Source organism: Stereum hirsutum (assembly GCF_000264905.1).
Source record: "Stereum hirsutum FP-91666 SS1 unplaced genomic scaffold STEHIscaffold_4, whole genome shotgun sequence".
In the NCBI taxonomy this organism is placed as follows: domain Eukaryota; kingdom Fungi; phylum Basidiomycota; class Agaricomycetes; order Russulales; family Stereaceae; genus Stereum; species Stereum hirsutum.
This window is the reverse complement of record NW_006763134.1, coordinates 1,169,200-1,187,286: the sequence shown is the minus strand read 5'-3', so window position 1 is coordinate 1,187,286 and position 18,087 is coordinate 1,169,200. Positions and strand designations below refer to the sequence as shown.

The following is an 18,087-nucleotide window of genomic DNA, read 5'->3' as shown; positions in this document are numbered from 1 at the left end:
AATGTCTCCATAGAAATCACCGACAAAGCTTCGTGCCACAAAACACGTACTTGCGCCACACCCGCGAACCATTGATCGTCGTTCCCACGCCACACACGTTGACGTGGACCCGGACCTAACAGGCATTTCCAATTCTCCGTCCGCACAGACTGCAGTCATTGCACAGTCCAGCAGTCTCCCTGCCTGCTGTTGCTGCTGTATTCTTGGCTTGCCACATAGCACCTCCGCATCCTTCAAGCTTCAAGGCCCTAACTATCACTTCTATCAACTGTTGAGACCACTCATTCTCTGTAAATCTTGGCAATATTCATATGCTCGGATAACTGGCGAAGTTGTGATACTGCGACAATACTCAGACTGCGACGATGTCCTCGGCCACCACCAGTCCCACTAAACCCCCCTCGCGCGCAACGAGCCCGGGCACACAGGCTCAACAGACTATAAACGCCGCTCTGGGCCGTCTCTCCTTCGAGTCTGAAAAGTCGAGCGGATTGGGCTCGCCGCCTCCGCCCGCATATACAGACAGTACCACTCATCCACGACTCAACGGGAATGGGCTGGTGAATGGGGATGCACATGGTCATGGGGACGTTAGCGCTGTAGATGGTGGAGAGAGGGGTGAGGGAGAGGGAGAGGGCGAAGTGGAGGGAGAGGAAGTGCTGGTTGTGGATCCTATCGAGAAGCTGCAACAGGAGCTTGAGAGGACGAGACAGGAGAGAGAAGAGTTCGCGTCGCAGTATCGAAATCTGCTGGCCAGGCTGAACACGATGCGTTCGACTTTGGGGAATAAGCTCAAGCAGGATGCCGTACGTCTCATCTCCATGGCTTCTCTGCACCCATACCTCCTCTTATGTTCACGTTGTTTCACTATCCCCAACTCACGTACCAAATTTCTGAACTTGTTCATTTCTTTGATACCATATTTTGTTGTGGTTTGGTTTGGTTCATTGGTGGTATATCGCTGGTATCATGTAGGAAGAACTCGACCGAAGAGAACAAACCATCCAATCCCTAACAGCCCAAAACGAAGACCTCTCCCTCACGCTCGAAACCCTCAAATCCGAACTAACCCTCTCCCACAGCGAATCCGACCGCCTCTCCTCCGAACTTTCCGAATTCCGCACGCTCTCCATCCAACAATCCTCCTCCGACGCCCTCCTGCGCGAACACGAACGGGCCTTGCACGACCGGGAGCGCGAGCTCCGGGATCGGGATGTCGAGCTGGAGCGGTGTAGGATGGAGAGGGACGAGTGGGAGAGGGCGTGTTTGGAGGAGAGGGTGGCGGGGGAGGAGGCGAGGGTGGCGGTGGAGGGGATGAGGAGGGAGGTGGAGGGGGGGAGGGAGAGAGTGGGGAGGGTGCAGGAGGAATTGGAGGGAGAGAGGGAGAAGGTGGCGAATTTGCAGGGGGTGTTGGAGGATTTCCAGTCTGGTGAGTGAGCTCTATGTTTCCGTTGTCTTCGGGCTTTCGGGCGGTCACACAACCTATCTGTGCGGATCCCTGCCAGACACAATCCGTGGCCATTGTTGTGAACTTTGCAGGCCTGAAATATGGCCAACTGTCATGAACCTATCCTTTGTCTACTCAGCCGCTACTTAACATTGGGAATGGTCGCTAACAATTTCGGCAATTCTTTATAGCAAAGGATCACGAACTCCGAGTAGCCGTGAAAGACTACGAGACTCAACTCAACAACGTCACACAGTCTCTAGCAGAGTATAAGCATCGAGCTTTGCAAGCCGAGGTATGCTCCATCCTGTATCATGTTTACGACCTCTCTCAGTAACCAACCAAATGAACGTCTAGCTACAACTAGAAGAGTCGACGACGAACACTTCACGGACGTCTGAATTGGAGAAAGAGATCAAGGAGAAAAACCTTCTCATCAGTAAACTCCGACACGAAGGTACGTTCGCTCCTACGCACAATCACTCTTCTCCTCCTTTCTCATTATCTTTTTCTCACACGCCACTCACAGCCGTCATCATCAACGAACACCTGATGGAAGCCCTCCGTCGCCTGCGCCGTTCCTCTTCTGACACAAACGTCGACCGCCGCCTCGTCACCAACGTCCTCCTCTCCTTCCTATCCACCCCTCGCGCCGACCCCAAACGCTTCGAAATGCTCAATCTCATCGCGACCATCCTGTCCTGGAACGAAAACGAACGAATGAAAGCCGGCCTTCAGCGCGCCACGGTCTCCCCCAGCACCAGCGGGCTACTCTTCTCCAAGGGCAGCTCAGGGAGTCTGGGCAGTGGGAAAGACGTGGAGCTGGAGAAGACGGACGAGACGGAGTCGTTTTCGAGGCTTTGGGTGGAGTTTTTGCTTACGGAGGCGAATGCGGGAGATAGGATGACTAGTAGTACTGCGGCGTCCCCTACTTCTCCACATCAACGGAGGGAAACGTCGTTGCCCGGGACGCCTACTGCGCGTGGCTTCGGATCGCCGACGTTGTCGCCGCATAGGAGTGGCCTGGGTGGAGGTGGCGGTGGGGCGGGGAAGATGATGTTCGGCCAGGGCTCGATGGGCATGGGCATGATGAGTACCCCGGATTTAGTGCTGAGTATGCCGCCGGGTGGTGCGAGTGCGAAGGGTAAGGGGAGAGAAGGGCCGTAGCGGCCTTTCTGAGCTTCTTGGGATCTGGAATTGGATCGGTTTGTTCTGAGTCTTCTTTTTCTCTCATACTTTCTTTCATATGTACGCGGACTGTCATTTTTTCCCTCCTTTTCATTCAGCATGTCCCTCGTTTTAGCTCATTTTTTTTTCGTTTTTGTCTGTCACTATTTTTGATCTACTTATATTCATCTCTCTCCTCCTCCTCTTTCCGAACTACCGGCGCACATTCAACCCCGCGAGCTCGTTGTGACTCCTAATGCGCGGAGATGTGGGTCGTTTAAGAGCTCGGAGTCTTGGTCAGTGATCAGATATCCACATCGACTTGCCACCGGGAGAGTGGCGTGTGGACGAACTTATGTGGGTCCGCAACGTGGGACGGTGGCAGTTCCGGGTGGCTCCGTACGGCGCACGGGGAAAGTTCGAACTACTTCCCTCCTTCCATGTCGCAAGTCCTTCAGCTTAGCTCGCAAGCCTGATACATAGCGTTGTGCGCCGTAGCTTGGCCGTAGCAGTGGACGTCCCAAACTCGATAGGAAGCGAAGGATATCGCGGGCGCAAAGCTTATTTTAAGCCGTTAAATATTGCGGAGCAGAGTAAGTACTCGAGTCTGGGTGCGTATGATACTTGGGTGCAGTGGTATTATTTAAGAAGCAGCGACTGAACAAAACGAGTGTGGTTTTCTCGCTATCTGGTCTAAGTACAAGTTGATCTGCGGCTCCGTTCCTGCTGCTATTCTGGGAAGTCGAAGAAGAGAAAAATGGAAGGCCGTCTGAGTATGAAGGCCCCCTTCCAGAGCGAGTTCCTTTTAGATTCAGATATATTTTGGGATTGTAGGAACCGCTATGGCGTTTCCAACTGACATGTGTTCACTACAACTAATGCTTCACTCCACAGACACCCACCTGCTATGGCACGGGCTCGCGAAGGTCGTTATCCGAACGCCAATATTAGCGAACTATTAGCGTTTCCAACTCCTCCAAGTAACTTTGACCGCCTTGCCTTCTCCTCTTGCTTCCCCTGTGACGTCTTGCCTATCGTCAAAACGCTATTCCTCAAAGGAATGCCTCATATGATCGTTCTGCGTACCGGCTGCCACAATACTAATACCTGCGGGCCGTGGTATAGCACAGGGTCATGAGACCACAGATGTTGGGATGTTTGAGAGAGTAATGTGTTTTATTGCGTAGCACATAAGATACTTGAAAATGATCCGAGGTGGAGATGATAACTAATATAACAAGACGCATGAAACCACGTTAACGATGAGATAGGTACCAAACGCGGAGTCCCAGCATCGACTCGAAAACGAGAGAAACTAAAAGTACAGGCGTGAACATCGTGAACAGCCACTGATACAACCGGACCACCGACCCTCAGAGAAACATAACATCCGGAGCGTAAGAGGACATGGGACAAGGAGGATAAACAAAATATGAGGTGTCATGGATCATGCGTCCTTCGTGAGATGGTGCTCGTGGAGTGAATCGGCTGATGCCTTCTCATCGGTAATAGGTGATCCCTGAGCCACAGCACCTTGCGCAGCGATATGTGTAGTCGCGTCCTCGCCATCAAAGAGAGCAGCAGTCTCCTCGAGGGAAAGACCCTTCGTCTCGATGATGTACAAGTAGCAGTAGACGCCTTCGAAAGCGAGCCAGCAGACGTACACGATCTGTGGAAACGAAAAACGAGGGAGGTAAGATCGACGACGTCAAGATGATATGCATAGGGCGGGCAGAAAAATCACGTACGTAGTACTTCCAGCCGAGGGCGCTGAGCGCGATTGGGTTGACATACTGGTTGAAGATGAGAGCGGCAGAGATGGTAAAGTTAAAGATGTTGAAACCCTTGGCACGGAGGGCGAATGGCAAAATTTCGACGGTGTATGACACGATCAATGGTGTGAACGCAAGGCTAGCGTCGGTCAGATAATCATGCATCAGGATCATGCAATTCTTGGAGTTAGGCGAAAATAACGTACTCATATGATGCGTAGAACAGGAAGATGAATGCGATGACGGAGTGCGCTGCAGCGGAAGATCCGTGTTGGGCGAAGAGGGCGGAGCAAATGGTTTGCAAGGTGAAGAAGAGGAGCATGCCTGCGACCGAGGCCAGGAAGAGTATGCGACGACCGATGCGTTCGACCATGAAGGATGCGAACATTGCCCAGAACAGGTTCCAGATTTGCAGAATGCCGTTGATTAGGAGCTACAGTAGTGCGTCCGAGTAAATGTCATGCATCACGAATGAAACAGCGGCAGCATACCTGAATGGTAGGATCGGTGATCCCGATGGTGTCAAATACCTTGCTGAGGTAGTAAGAGACGAGGCCGTTACCGGACCACTGGGAGAAGAAGGCGATGGCAACGATAATGCGCAAACGACGTCTGTTTCCTGGGTTCATGAAGAGCGACTTGTAACCAATGTTGGAGACAACTATTAAAGAGCGTCAATCTAGAAATTGCAAAGGACCTAACATGGCAGACATACCTGATCTGTCAAAGTCAATGGCAGCCTTGATCTCTTCGTACTCGTAGACAACCAGGGGGTCAGTCCTATTGCACAAAAGTGTGAGATAGCTTCTAGAGAACAGTTATAGTTACACGGGTGGTTTGCTTACTCGTTTCCGTCTGCATGGTAGTATGCGAGTGTCCGAAGAGCCTGTTCGTCCCTACCCTTGCTGACGAGCCAACGAGGGCTCTCGGGCATGAGGAAAACTAGGAACACCTGGAGGACAGCTGGAAGGCCCTGAAGAAGGGACGGGACACGCCATGACCAGTCGTTGGGGATGTGCTGTGTACCGAATGTCGTCCATGCAGCGCTAATCGCCATGTGATTGTCAATATTACAGGCAATGGCTGGCGAGGATAAAACCGATACACACATGATAGAACCAGAGTACCAGAGAGAGTTGTATAACGAAGTCATGGGAGCTCTGTAGGTGGGATACGAAAGCTCGGTGACAAGCATGGGAGCGGCATTGGCTAAATTGAGATTGGGGTCATCAATCGATCAAGAGGCTAACTGAACTATCAAGTGAATGTGACTTACCCGCAAATGTGAGACCGAAACCAATCAAAAATCTGCATACCCAACATTAGAACAGACGCTCCTGTAGCATGAGGCGGATAACCCGCTGACCTTGCACCAATGAACATTCCAAAGGACTGAGCAGCAGTCTGGATAGCTACTGCGACGCACATGATGGCGGCGCCCAAGAAAACGCTCCCGCGACGTCCGATTCCGTCAGACAAATAAGGAGCAAATGGGTAGCCGGCCAAGGCACCGATATTCTAGAGAGCGTGTCAGGAAAGGAAGTCAACGGCCCTCATGTCTGGTACTGACCTGGATGGCGTTGAAGAGACCGAGCTTGCTCCCTTCGGGTGTGCCGAAGTAAGCGTTCCACTGTTTCTCTGACTGAAGAGCGTTCATCATACTCCCATCGTAGCCATTCGTAGAGGAGGTGATAAGGCTAAGGGAGAATATCAGTACTCAGGAAAACAGACGAGAACATGCATGTACGGACAGCAAGACAAGCCATGCATTGAGCGTGATGATTCTAAACCAACACAAGGGTCAGTAACTTCAATGGCCTGGAAGAAAATGCAGCAACTGACCGCCTATTGTTGTACCACGTCTTCTTGGGGTCAATGAGATGGTGGTAGCCCGTGTCACTGCCAGCTTGTGTAGCAATTGCACCAGCACCCATGGTAGGCCTTCAAGTCGGGTGAAAGGGACTAAGCAAGGAAGAGGAAAAGTCACAGAGACGGGACGGGAAGTTGAGAAGCGAGTGATCTGTATATATATGCCGTTGCAAAGGGAAGGGCCTGACCAGGCCGTGGTCATGCACCAAGCGACGGGTTTGTCCAAGAATTCTCCATATGCGCTATTTCGCCGCACTGTGCGCCATCAAGCGTTGAACAACGTCCCTTGCGCCATCCCTTCGTTCTCGTTTGCGGTACCTAAGACAGTGTGGGGTAAATCTGGCGCCCCACGGGACGCGCTGCGGTATGAAATACCTGTCCCATACGATCATCAAGCTCCTCCGCTACCACATACAATGGAAATCGGCTTTCAAGATGGTATGCTGCAAAAGATATCGGTCATATCTGGGGCCGCGTAGAGAAAGGTTGTGAACTCGGGTGGTCTCGGGCGATCCAACGAGCGCGCCTTGGCATTGAAGTTAGTATAAACTCCGACGTGGAAAGCGCCGGACGCATTCTAACAATCTTCAACTTAAACCGCCATTCACTGCCACCGTCTTCTCCTCCTCCACGAGCATCGCTGCCAGCGCATCGCAGAATCTCTTTGGGTTTTGACTCTTTCTTGTCTGATGCCGACGTCAATACACTCAGTTTCGAGGTAAATGGTCGGTAACTGAGCGGAACCCGTCGAACCATATTGTTTCGCCTGGCCGTGTGACCACGCACCTGACCTTGCTCCGGGCCATCAACCAGTTCTCTCAGCGTCTTGATGCGGCCCGCATGGAGCCTTGCTAATTTCATCCCAAACTAAGCGTCGTCATTTGTATCTATGAGAGGGACGACACACAGGTGTTTTTTTTAGAACTCTGGGAGTTGATTCTCGCTCGCGTTCAGCTCTTGGGGAACACACGTCCTTGGATTGCCAACCAATGCAACGTGCATCTTTTGTGCACCAAGCTCCGACAATAAGCTACGGATGAGAGATTATGTCTAACGAGACAACGCGGTTATTGAGAGCAGTTTTTCCTTACAGACACCTTTAGATTTGTGAGGTGTGGCGTTCTACACTAATACCCATGTACCTGATCAAGCCAGACATTTCTGGCATATCTGCCCCGACGTTTTACCGTACAAGCCCATCGAGTCTTCCCTCAAGACATCGCCGTTATGGCGCTCGGAGGATAGGTCAGGGATGGCCTGGGATTCTGATGATTGCGGCGGGCGGTCGACACACTAGGTGCGCATTGCTCCAGAGTTATTCCCAGAGGGTGCACCAAGATGATACAGGGTATCAGTGAATTCTCATGATCATCAAATCGAGCCTTCTTTCTATCCGGTTGGTCTCGTCTCATCTCAATCGTCGGCATTCCCTCGAGTTTCTCCGCATTCTTGGCTCTTCTCATTCTAACATATTGTCTAGAATGGTGCTCAGAATGTACATATCACGGACACGTTTGCCCCGTCGATTATGTTCCGGAATCTCCATCGTCTACAGTGATCCGTCAACGAGGACATCTCGGATCAGGATATTGGTCGTCTTTTCTCTGATATTTGTCTGTCGTCCTCACCCGTGACTAGGTCATGCCGTCCCCGGACCTGCCTCCTAATCTCGCCGCTTGTCTTCGGTATTGTGAATTCACCTCTTCTCCTGTGCCCAGTTCCCGACATATTGCGTACCGTTGCTGCCAGAATGCTCTTCCGGCTGCGATGGCGGCCCACAAATATCATCTCTGCCTTGCTCTACCATCGTCCTAACGGTCTTGTCTTCTTATGACTATCGTCATCAGGCACTTTGCAACTATCTCAGTCTTTGCTTTCCCCTCATTCGACCCAGAGGGCGTCTTAGCTCCGCTCTTCTCAAATTCCCTCCCACGTCTATTCACGCTCGCTCAAAATTCAGGATAACAGGACGAATACTTCATCCGATAGCTTCGGACGCGCCAAGGAACTGCTATACTTACAGTAGAGCAGAACACGCAGCAGGTCAGAAGACGTACATTCCAATAGCATGAAGGAGCGATAATCAATAATGGGAGAGGGTTGAGGCTCTGAGCGGATCGTGGCAGGAATGGGTATACCGGGTAGAATGAGGACATGGACGTTGAGCCTATTTTGACTTCAGTGAGAGTCTCATTTCGTCCGTACGGACACTTCGGGCACTTGTGGACATGATGGGAAGAATGAATGACTGCGATTAGAAGAACGATATGAACTGGAAAGCAGGATAAAGAGAACGTATGTATGTACACCATCCAAACATAAGTGTCGTGTAGTAGATTTAAAAGAAACTCTAGTTTCGCTTGGGCAATCTCCCCTTCGCGCCACTCTCACCGCCGTTACAATAGCTCACGATCGCAGGAATAAACCAAGAACATGCCCAACAGAGCACCCAATGACCACCACCATCACTATCGTCACGAAAGGACCAACGGCACGAAGAACGATACCGACGCGAGCAAACGTAGTGCTAAAATCTCTGTAAGAGTTCCCTTGCTGATGAGCCCCCTTCCCCACTGGCCCGCCTCTCCGTCTCCGGGTTGTCCGCGTCGTCTTGTCCGGTCCGTGCTAAGTCTGACGCCAAATCCGACCTCTTCTTCCTCCCAAACGCTGAGCCCCAACTAGCCAAGCTCGCAAAAGCACTCCCCGATGTAGGCCTGTTCATTGTCGCAATGCTCGTGGTAGTAGCTGTGGTGGATAGCGGAGACCGAGGCTGAACATGATATGAAGCCGTCCTTCGGCGTTGAAGGAAGATATTTGAGAGCCCCTCGCCTGTAGACTCCGCTGGCGAGGGGGTCGTGTTTGTCGTGCCTGTTTGGACCTGACCGTCGGCGGCACCGGGGGAAGTAGGCGAACCAGAGAGCGCCGTGGTAGGTGCAGCTTTGACGGCAGCTGCTGCAGAAGTCCCAGAAGAAGCGCTTCCGAACGTGGGTAAACGGCCTGCTGAGAAGCGTGAAGAGGAGGTTGAGAGGCGGGAGGCTCGAGAGCCAGGTCGAAGTGGCGATGGCAAGTTCGGCCGTGGCGGGTGAGGAGGAGGGGATGGGGCGACTGCAGATGGCGGTGACATAGCCACAGGGGATTGGGAACGAACAGGTGTATCCGGGGATGGTGGGATGGTGTCAAGCGCTGGGTGTTCCGAGGTTGGTCCAGCCTGGGCAAGTAGTTTAGATAACGACGAAGGGCCAGCGCTCGGACTAGAGTTTGATCTTGAGCGGACTACAGGGAAAAGGTGGGAGCTTGGGGCGCGAGTGACCTCGAAGGCCTCTTCGACCTCATTTTGTGGAAGGGTTGGTGTCAACTCTGCAGGCGGCGACAAGGGCACAGTGGAGCCGTCGGTCGGCTCGGCGGAGACCTTGTGAGGTGCTGAGGATCTTCTCCTGGCCGCCGTGGCCGTATGGGTCCAGTCTTCAACTTGCAGAAGGTAGTATTTAACACCATCACCAAGACCGAAAGGGTTACTTGAAGGATCCTTCAACAGGAATCAGCGTAGTGCAGGCTGCTTGTATGAGGATACAGTCCATACCTTTTGGTCAACGACGCGCTCTGTTATCGAGGTTATTCTGGCCACGATCCACTCTCTTGTCTTCAAAGACTGGCTCAGATGATCGTTAGGCTGGAGGAAGTAGTGCGGGAATGAAACTGATAGGAAAAGTCGGAGGTCAGTACGGCTACCACGGACCGTGAGAGTCATCGTCGAGGATTCACGACGAATGCTCTGACTTCAGAGCTCACGCCAACACGCAAAACACACTGAGTTACGCACCATTGAACGCCGCCCACGGTTTCGAGATTGAATTGCGAGTCGGGAGGAATAGAGCGAGGTCTCCTTTTGTGAAGTTCCGGAAAGAGATCTTCGCCTTCGCACGTTCGCGGTACTCTTTGCACTGTTTCTGCCACTTGCGGATTGTAGAGCCCGGTTTCGACATGATCTCCAAAAATTGGTCGTGGTCGAAAGCCCTCAATGCCTCCACGGCCGCAGTTGGGTCGGAAGGATCGATGGGAGTCGGCTCTTCCAGGGGCTCGCGGGTCGGGTTCCGGATGAGTGTTGGAAAGGCCGCAGAGTCGCCTAGATGCGTGATGGATTTCGACATTGGCGGATGTGAAGTCGCAGCCTGGACCAGACTGGAAGCCTTGAAGACGGCCGTCCGATAGACCATGGCAATGTCCAACAACTGGGCCACGAGCCGATTGCTCTCCTCGAGTTTGTGCTCGAAATCAGATTGCGACGCCCGTCCCGCTCGAAGATCCTCCCGTAGCACCGTCTCGATATGTTGCGCGTCCCTCAGCTCGCACTCGACCCTCTGCAACTCCTCCTTCAGACCGCTAACATCGGCCTCCTTCATCTCTACCTGAGTCGTGGCTTCCTTCACCTGCCTCTCCATGTCCTCCATCTCCGCCTGAAGCTCGGAGAACTGGTGTTCCAATACTGCACGATCTCCATCCGCTTCCGCCACATGGTCTCGCATCTGTCTCTCATGTTCTGAGGCCTGTGCCTTCAGCATCCTGTCCTTCTCTCGCCTTGCCTCCTCTATAGCTTGCTTGACCTCATCACTCTCCTGTCTCACAGCTTGGATCTGCGCCTCCAGATCTTCCCCTCTCGATCGAGCATCCTCGAGACGCTTCAAGTTCTGTGCTTGGTCGTTGAGCAGCGCGGTCGTCCTTTCCTCGTTACGTGCCTCTAGCGCTTTGACTTCGATGAATTCAGCCTTCGCCTGCGCAAGCTGCTGCCTCAGAATCTCCGCTGCCTTCGTCTGACTTGTAGCCTCCGCCAAAGCCTTACTCAGCTCTTGCTTTTGTGACGCCACCTCCGACAAAAGTTGTTGATGACGCTCGTCGATTATTCGTCGTCCAGCAGCTTCACTCTCCACCTGCCCGCGAGCATGATGTAGCTCCCTCTCCAGCTGGTCTGCACGTTCTTGTTCGCCGGATGAAGTGTTGTCAACTTCACTGAGCTGGGCTTTCAATCGTGCAATCTCGGACTGCATCGATGCGCGTTCGGTGTTGAATGAAGCTTCCTGCTCGTTCTTCGCTTGTTGGGTTACTCGCAGACGATCAAGAAGTTCTTGGTAGGCTTGGCCATCTACTTCCGAAGCTTAAAACGCGAATGTCAACGTTAGCGTAGTTGAAAAGCCTGTATAGAGGTCATACCCACAACGTCGCCGTGATAATGCTAGCCTCGAAGATGATATAACTGATAGAAAAGGAGTGGTCAGAGCTACAGTACCCAGGGAATTCTGAGAGAAACGTACGGGAACGCTCAGCTATTCGATCGAAATTTGTCTCCAGGCCATCCATCTTCACGACCAACTTCTCCAAGCTGGCCTTCGTTTCACGGATGATATTTAGAGCGACGTCTTCGTCATCTAGAGAACGAGCATACTGCTCAAGTTCATCCATGACCCGCATCATGTCTATATTCAGACTTTACATCAGAATAGGAGACACGACCGACATATCGGAAGCCATACTTTCGACATCATCTCTCTCCAGAGAATAGCCATTTTCGAGGTCGCCACCTCCCGTGGGAGAGAAATCAATAGCGGGTACCACTTCGCCCATCGCTCTAGTCTCGAAAGGCAGCTGGCCTTGAACCTCCCCGCGATAGAGCTGTCGTCGCTTTTTCTCCGAAGATCTGAATAACCTCGAGTACATCAGCTTCTGACAAACCTAATATATGACGGCCGATATACTCACGAGAGTTTGGCCATGACCTCCAGAATCGTCTGGGCTCGCTGATAAAAGAATCTCGCTGCATTGCACATCAGGACTAAGGAAACTAGTAGGTCGTAGCATGACAACTCACTGAACTCCTTCCGCCGCACAACTTCAATGACTGTAGCACCATATGCGTGTATCATATTGTGCAGGCGCTGAATGTGTGGGAAGCTGGTTTTTGCACGGGTACTTGCCTGTAGAGAAGCAAGTGACGATGTGAGATGGACGAGGTCTTTGTTCAGGACGCTGATCTGCCGAAGCGCTCGTAGGCATTGCTCGGTGAGTGCGTTCTGAGATGGGGCCACACGTTCAGCATACCGTAAGCCTGCTGCACGAAAATCGTACCTTCAACTCGGCCACAGAAGAAAAGCACTCGCGTATATCGGCATCCAGTTGGCGGAGCTCTAAAATAATGTTTGAGGGGATTGTGAACATGTAAGAGGACGCAGCCTACCTTGGAGCACTCCATCGGAGTCAGTCACTGGTCCTGTATAGAGTGAGTCGAGTAAGTAAGCGTGTGAGCGAGGATGAACTCACTTTCAAGAGCTGCCACATCCTCCGCCATCTTATCATATGCCTCTCGTGAGCGTTGAGCCACTGTTTCAGCAGCATCAATGAGTCTAAGGCGACATATAAGACAACACAGACATTAGAAGAATACTGGATATGCTAACCGAGTATCCGCCAGAACATCTCTGACCTCAGCCGCCCCGTTCGTGAGATTTTGCATGGTGCCATTAGCATTCTGGTATCGCTCCTTCAAATCGTCTTCATTTCATCATTTCTAACCATTGCATTAGGATCTTGAAGAGCAGCACTCACCATGACTCCTTGAGCACGCCTCCGCGACCTGTCTCATCTTTTCTTTTGAGACGTAGTCACCCAATGTTCGTCCCCGTTCACCTGCATCCATAGCCCTTCTGACCGACAGACTAACGAAGTCTCTATGCACTGACACACGATTGATCATTTCGAGGTCCGCATCGACGCCAGCCAGCAAAGTTGACTGTTTATCCAGTTCACGCTGAGCATTCATAGCTATGGCATCAAAGGTTCCGGATATAGTCAGGATGTTGTGGTCGAGATGGCTGAGAGCTATTCGAAGGGCAGCATATTGATAATGTAGAGTTGGGACTAATTGATTTATTGTCTGCTGATGTGTGAGAGCCGCGCGAAGGTAGGAAGCACCTAATTGAGATAGTCGAATAGGAGGGGTGGCGTCTACAGGATCTGGGGCATCGAGTTGAATACTGCTCAGGGGTATTTGTGTGACGAAGGGAGATGTCCTACCCTCTATTGGTGGTTCCAGAGGCGGGTCCACCTTCAATGAACGGAGAACTTCATCCAGGTCTTCATCAAGATAATACTTATTGAAAACAAATATAGACTTTGGAGATGTCAGAATCGGTGGCGAAGGGTCCAGATGTTCTCACAATACGCACCTGGTCAGCCGCTCCAGCCAGTTCTCTGACGTTGTCACTCCTCAAGAGCCTCCCGTCCGAGAGATATGCTACAACAGCGTCTTGATCTACTCCTGTCTCCTGTTGCAAGAAAAGTTCCAGACTGCCCAGTCTATATCAAAGCAAAGTCAGGCATGAGGGCACGCGACGCGTTCATTACACGCACTGTTCAATGTCCCACAGCGAGGCATTAACCTGTAAGAGGTCATGAATGGAACTGCCATGACAATATCTCTAATAACAGTACCTGAAGGACTGTGCCGTCTTCTGCTCGACATATTTGAAGCATTTCGTTACAGGTTCATGTAGAGCTCAAGGTGTAGGATAGATGCAGTCCAAGTACAAGTGGTAGTGCGGGATCGCCATGGTCGCGCACACTGAAGCACCTCGATGCAGCAATGCCGGTGGGAACGGACCGCTGGTTCGGCGCTCGGTGTGGCGTTTTGTGGCCCGTCGCACCCAAATACAGCGACGAGCCTGAGCGTTTGCGAGTCTTATTGAATGACAAGGTGTGTTCAGTCAAAATCTCCATGAAAGAGGTAAGCTTGAAGTTGAAGGAATGTATATTTTGCAGATATCGAGCGCTGAACATCAGAAATCAAAAAGTGAGACTACCACTCCGCATCTGCTTCCCAAACGTGCACACAATGAACCGCGCCATCAACAGCCCAACCGAAATACCAACACTAATCCTGATCATGGCCGTTCCAATATCAATGATATCCCCGGAGAAGTTATCTCCAGTCTGAGAGAAACTCGACTGAAAACAGGCAAAGGAAATCATTAGTCGACGAAGGACAAGCAGCGAGAGACGGTGAACTCACAGGAACCAAGAAACAGACCCCAGTGACCATATACGTGAACGCCGTCCCGCCAGCCAAGCGCTGATACGTGTTCCCCATCACGCCCACCGTGAAGGCCCCGATAGCAGCAACGACATCCGACTGGTTGAAGATGTACATCTTCGCGATCTTGTTACAGGTGTACGACAAGATCGCAATCATCACCATAACCACCAAGTCGGCGCTCAACGTCCAACGCTCGACAGTCGTGGTCTGCCACTTGCCGTCCGCGCCCGCGTATCGCTTTTGTTGGCGAGTCCTCTTGAAGACCGGTTGCATGTTCGCCATGGAGCTCAGGAGAGTATACAGTGGGACGAGGAAGAATAGAGACCACCATGCGAAAGGTTGCTTGTACCAAGGGAAGTCCGCCGGTCGATGGCAGCCGACAAGCATGTCCTTCGGTTGGATGGCAGGAGACTGAAATTGGAAGGTGCCGACGTAGATCGGGGTGCCGTCGAGCTTCATTGAATCCGAAACGAAGGACCCGACGTAGAGGACAGGGTTCAGGTAGGTAGCAGCGACTTCAGCGAATTTGTGACGGGCCCCGCGGTCCAGAAGGAGATAGAGATCGGATCCGAGTTGAAGGCCGAATGTGATGAAGAGGACGAAGACGAGGACGTAAATCATCTTGGCGGCACCACAGAGAATGTTCTTCGAGGCTAGCTCGAGCGAACTGGTCACTATAAGACATATTTGAGTGAGGTCGTACTCGGACAGAGATGATATAATTAGACGTACGAATTAAGAAACCGGGGAGGATGGAGACGATGCCGGCGGACGAGATCGCATTGTAACAGAACACCTCGCTTCTGATGCTGCTCAAACCTCGGGAAACGAAGGAAATAGCGATAGTCATCGAGATTCTGTTACGAGCAATAGTAAGGGCCACTATCCAAGCTAGCACAAAGGATAGAAACACTCACTCGTACGCGCTAGCGTAGCCCATGTGGACCTTGGGTATCACAAACAAGCGGACGGCTGAGAATGTAGCTGATCCGAGGCCCGCGATCCACATATCGACAAACGACCCTCCGAAAGACATCACGCAGATGAGGGCGGAGAGCATGAAGGCGAAGAAGCACTTCGTGAGCTTGCCGTGGATAGGTTTGCCGTCCATGAGTTGGTCGAGACAGTCAATAGCGTCCTTCGCGCTGATGATGTCGTGAACGACATTGTAATAGACAACGCGGACCATTGGCAGGCGGCCGAGGTCAAGGCCGCCACCTCCACTGAGCATCTCGATCTCGGAAGTCATCTCTTCGCAATTACCGAAGGATGCGATGATCGTGTTGGGAAGCGTAACGAAAGATACTTGGACTTTGAGAATATTGGCGGCATCGTGAAGAAGAGCCATAGCGGCGTGAGTGGGGCACCCAAATTTGAGCAAGGCTTTGGCGAGCTTCATGAGGAATCGCTGACGATGGATATGGGCTAATGCATTGTAAGATGAGATGTTACCGGGTGAGATGAGAGCAAGAAGGAGAGCGTACAAGTAATATGTTTCACAATTTTGAGCTTCAGCGATTCCTTCATCCTCTGCCTGCCGGTCATTTTGTTCAAACGATGCAATTCCTTATCCTCTTTCATGAACTCCTCATCGATATCCTTTATGAGCTGCTCAACAGGGAACTGGAGCCTCGGGTCGTCGGGTTCGATAGAGAAGAAGGCACTGCTCCCAGCCGGTTGAGGTGGCTTAACACCGGACTCACGGCGTTTGGTGAGTACGCCATTGGATTTATCGTAAAGAGCGTCCGCGTCGTAGAGGGTTTTGTCGCTATCGTCGGAACCGCGACGGGAGTCGTCTGGTGGGGCAGACGATGCACTGTTAAAGCCTACGACCGGCGTGGTCGGTTGGCTGAAAGGATCGGTGAATGTCGGCTCCGCTGAGGCTTGGGATGGCATATCGAAGGAAGTGCACTGATAAATGAAGATCGAGTGAAGCTATCGCAGAGTGTGGCGCCAGGCCTGAGCACAGAGATATAAGAGAGCAGCACAATTCGGCTTGGTATAGCTCGGAATGAGATGTCAGTGTGGAGAAGCCTGCTCGCACCCATAGGTCTTTTATATGCTATCGGGCCATGTCTGAAACTTGCGCAAAGCAGCGAGCGGAGAGGCAGCAGAATATGAAACCATACTGGACCAGCGGTTTCAAAGTCGAAGGCGTAGGGACGACGTCATAGAATCCAGACGATGAAACGGTAAAAAAGCTCTTGCTATTCTACCAGAGGGAAGAAGAGGGTTTTTGAGGTCGTGGTGCGGGAGACCATGCGATTAGCGAGCAACACAGTCGACGTGGATCAGTAATTCTCTGGGCATTTGCAGGGCATCTGAAAGAGGGTTGACAAAATACGCCATACCCACACTCGCCAGGCACGGACAACTTACGCCACCTTCCGTTTTGGGCACATCTGCGTCTGCTTGTCGAGGACTTATCCCGCCCAAGAGAAACATTCTTTTTTCGTTTATTCTCGCATTAAATCTCGGTGGATCGAGCGTGCGATCCACCGGTTAGGTTGGTTAGGTTCTGGTTAGGTTCTGGTTAGGTTAGTTAGGTTCAGTTAGGTTCAGTTAGGGTTAGGTTCCCCCCGAGCGTTAGCGAGGCCGAACATAAAAAAATGCCCGAACGAGTCTTTAGTGTGCCCACCTGAGAGGATCCGGCTTGGGGGACCCCCCGAGCGCAGCGAGGGAGGGGAGGATCCTCGAACGGTGGGTACTCTTCGGGCGCAACAACGAAAAACATTGTTAAACAATATCTCAGTCTTCCCAAACCGGTGACAGAAATGAGCAGTTAAATTCTCTGATAAGTGTCGATGTTGCCCACTGTGGCGCATCTCGTCGTGTGCCTGGTGCCCCTGCCGAGTATGACTGTGGCGTATGTTGTATATACTCATGAAACTGTGAGGCAGGACCACTAGTACTGAAGAGTTTCAAATTTATCGAGTCAAGCCAAGACATATGGGCGGGTGTACTCGTACTTTTCGGCTTCAGCATTCAGCACTCCCACTCGTTTTGCCCATCTATCCTACCCTGATACAACCACAATGACTCCACCTTCAAAGCCTTTGGCAGCTTCTAGTAAGCGAGGAGCCACCTTTGTCAACTATACACCTGCAGAGGCACAGGGAACGAAGAGTAAAAAAGGGCACGCACACTGGCTGGCGACGGAAATCCCCATCGAGCATCTAGTCCAAACCGAAACACAGCGCAAACAAATCTCCTCTATCCATCAGCACGGTCAGCTAGAAGACCACAGCTTTGAGGCCTCCGACTCAAAGGACCAGATGATAGCTAAAGCGCTTCTCGCTCGATGCGGTCTCGATACAGCCTCATTGGACAACCTCAAGGCTCGTTGGAGTAGGCGGTGGTCCTGGTCATCGAGGGGGTCAAAGACTGATGAACGCTATGATAGAGTTCTGTATCAATGGTACGTACCTGCTTGTTTTGAGGGAATCAAGCGAGACGAGAGAGACCCGATGGTGTTTCATCAGTAAATGTGGTTATGCTGAGGGAGAGGTTGGAACGAAGGAGCGACATGTTCCTTTACCATTCACCGAGTGCCTTGGACATGTAGAGGTCTCTAGGATGGCGTCAACCGGAAATATCATCCGTGTACGTGGATACTTCGCCCAGCCCTCCTTTGTGACTTGTCCCTCCACGCACACTCAGCAAGTTCACTCAACGCCAACCCCAGCTCTCGCTTGCGATCCGTACGCGATGGGCGACGAACGTCCACGGGGGAGCTAGCTCGGATAGAGCCA

The 18,087-nt window shown here is 51.9% G+C and overlaps 4 protein-coding genes across 4 annotated transcripts; 2 read left to right on the top strand and 2 right to left on the bottom strand.

The window, feature by feature from the left end:
• The first annotated feature begins 160 nt into the window (after nt 1-160).
• STEHIDRAFT_166927 (uncharacterized protein) lies at nt 161-2,810 on the top strand. Its single transcript, XM_007301849.1, has 5 exons — nt 161-806; nt 976-1,429; nt 1,639-1,742; nt 1,805-1,904; nt 1,977-2,810. Exons 1-5 carry the CDS (start codon nt 366-368, stop codon nt 2,612-2,614), a joined length of 1,737 nt encoding a protein of 578 aa, XP_007301911.1. The 5' UTR covers nt 161-365; the 3' UTR covers nt 2,615-2,810.
• Nucleotides 2,811-4,061: 1,251 nt separating this feature from the next.
• Nucleotides 4,062-6,320, bottom strand: STEHIDRAFT_166926 (hexose transporter; the record flags this gene model as incomplete). The annotated part of the gene is made up of 12 exons (XM_007301848.1): nt 4,062-4,283; nt 4,363-4,525; nt 4,593-4,819; nt 4,878-5,047; nt 5,102-5,166; nt 5,232-5,432; nt 5,496-5,595; nt 5,663-5,694; nt 5,753-5,904; nt 5,957-6,083; nt 6,138-6,170; nt 6,229-6,320. The coding sequence occupies 12 exons, from the start codon at nt 6,318-6,320 to the stop codon at nt 4,062-4,064; spliced, it is 1,584 nt and encodes a 527-aa protein (XP_007301910.1).
• Nucleotides 6,321-14,085: 7,765 nt separating this feature from the next.
• Nucleotides 14,086-15,734, bottom strand: STEHIDRAFT_129556 (uncharacterized protein; the record flags this gene model as incomplete). The annotated part of the gene is made up of 4 exons (XM_007301847.1): nt 14,086-14,247; nt 14,312-15,009; nt 15,068-15,192; nt 15,253-15,734. 4 exons carry the CDS (start codon nt 15,732-15,734, stop codon nt 14,086-14,088), a joined length of 1,467 nt encoding a protein of 488 aa, XP_007301909.1.
• Nucleotides 15,735-17,370: 1,636 nt separating this feature from the next.
• STEHIDRAFT_154685 (uncharacterized protein) lies at nt 17,371-17,900 on the top strand (the record flags this gene model as incomplete). Its single annotated transcript, XM_007301846.1, has 3 exons — nt 17,371-17,683; nt 17,739-17,753; nt 17,818-17,900. The coding sequence occupies 3 exons, from the start codon at nt 17,371-17,373 to the stop codon at nt 17,898-17,900; spliced, it is 411 nt and encodes a 136-aa protein (XP_007301908.1).
• Nucleotides 17,901-18,087: the final 187 nt, after the last annotated feature.

Excerpts from the sequence above, each read along its gene's own strand:
- STEHIDRAFT_166927 (XM_007301849.1), top strand. The coding sequence starts at position 366 with ATGTCCTCGGCCACCACCAGTCCCACTAAACCCCCCTCGCGCGCAACG. Across the intron at positions 807-975 it reads ATAAGCTCAAGCAGGATGCC|GAAGAACTCGACCGAAGAGA; the intron begins GTACGTCTCATC and ends GGTATCATGTAG. Across the intron at positions 1,905-1,976 it reads CAGTAAACTCCGACACGAAG|CCGTCATCATCAACGAACAC; the intron begins GTACGTTCGCTC and ends CGCCACTCACAG.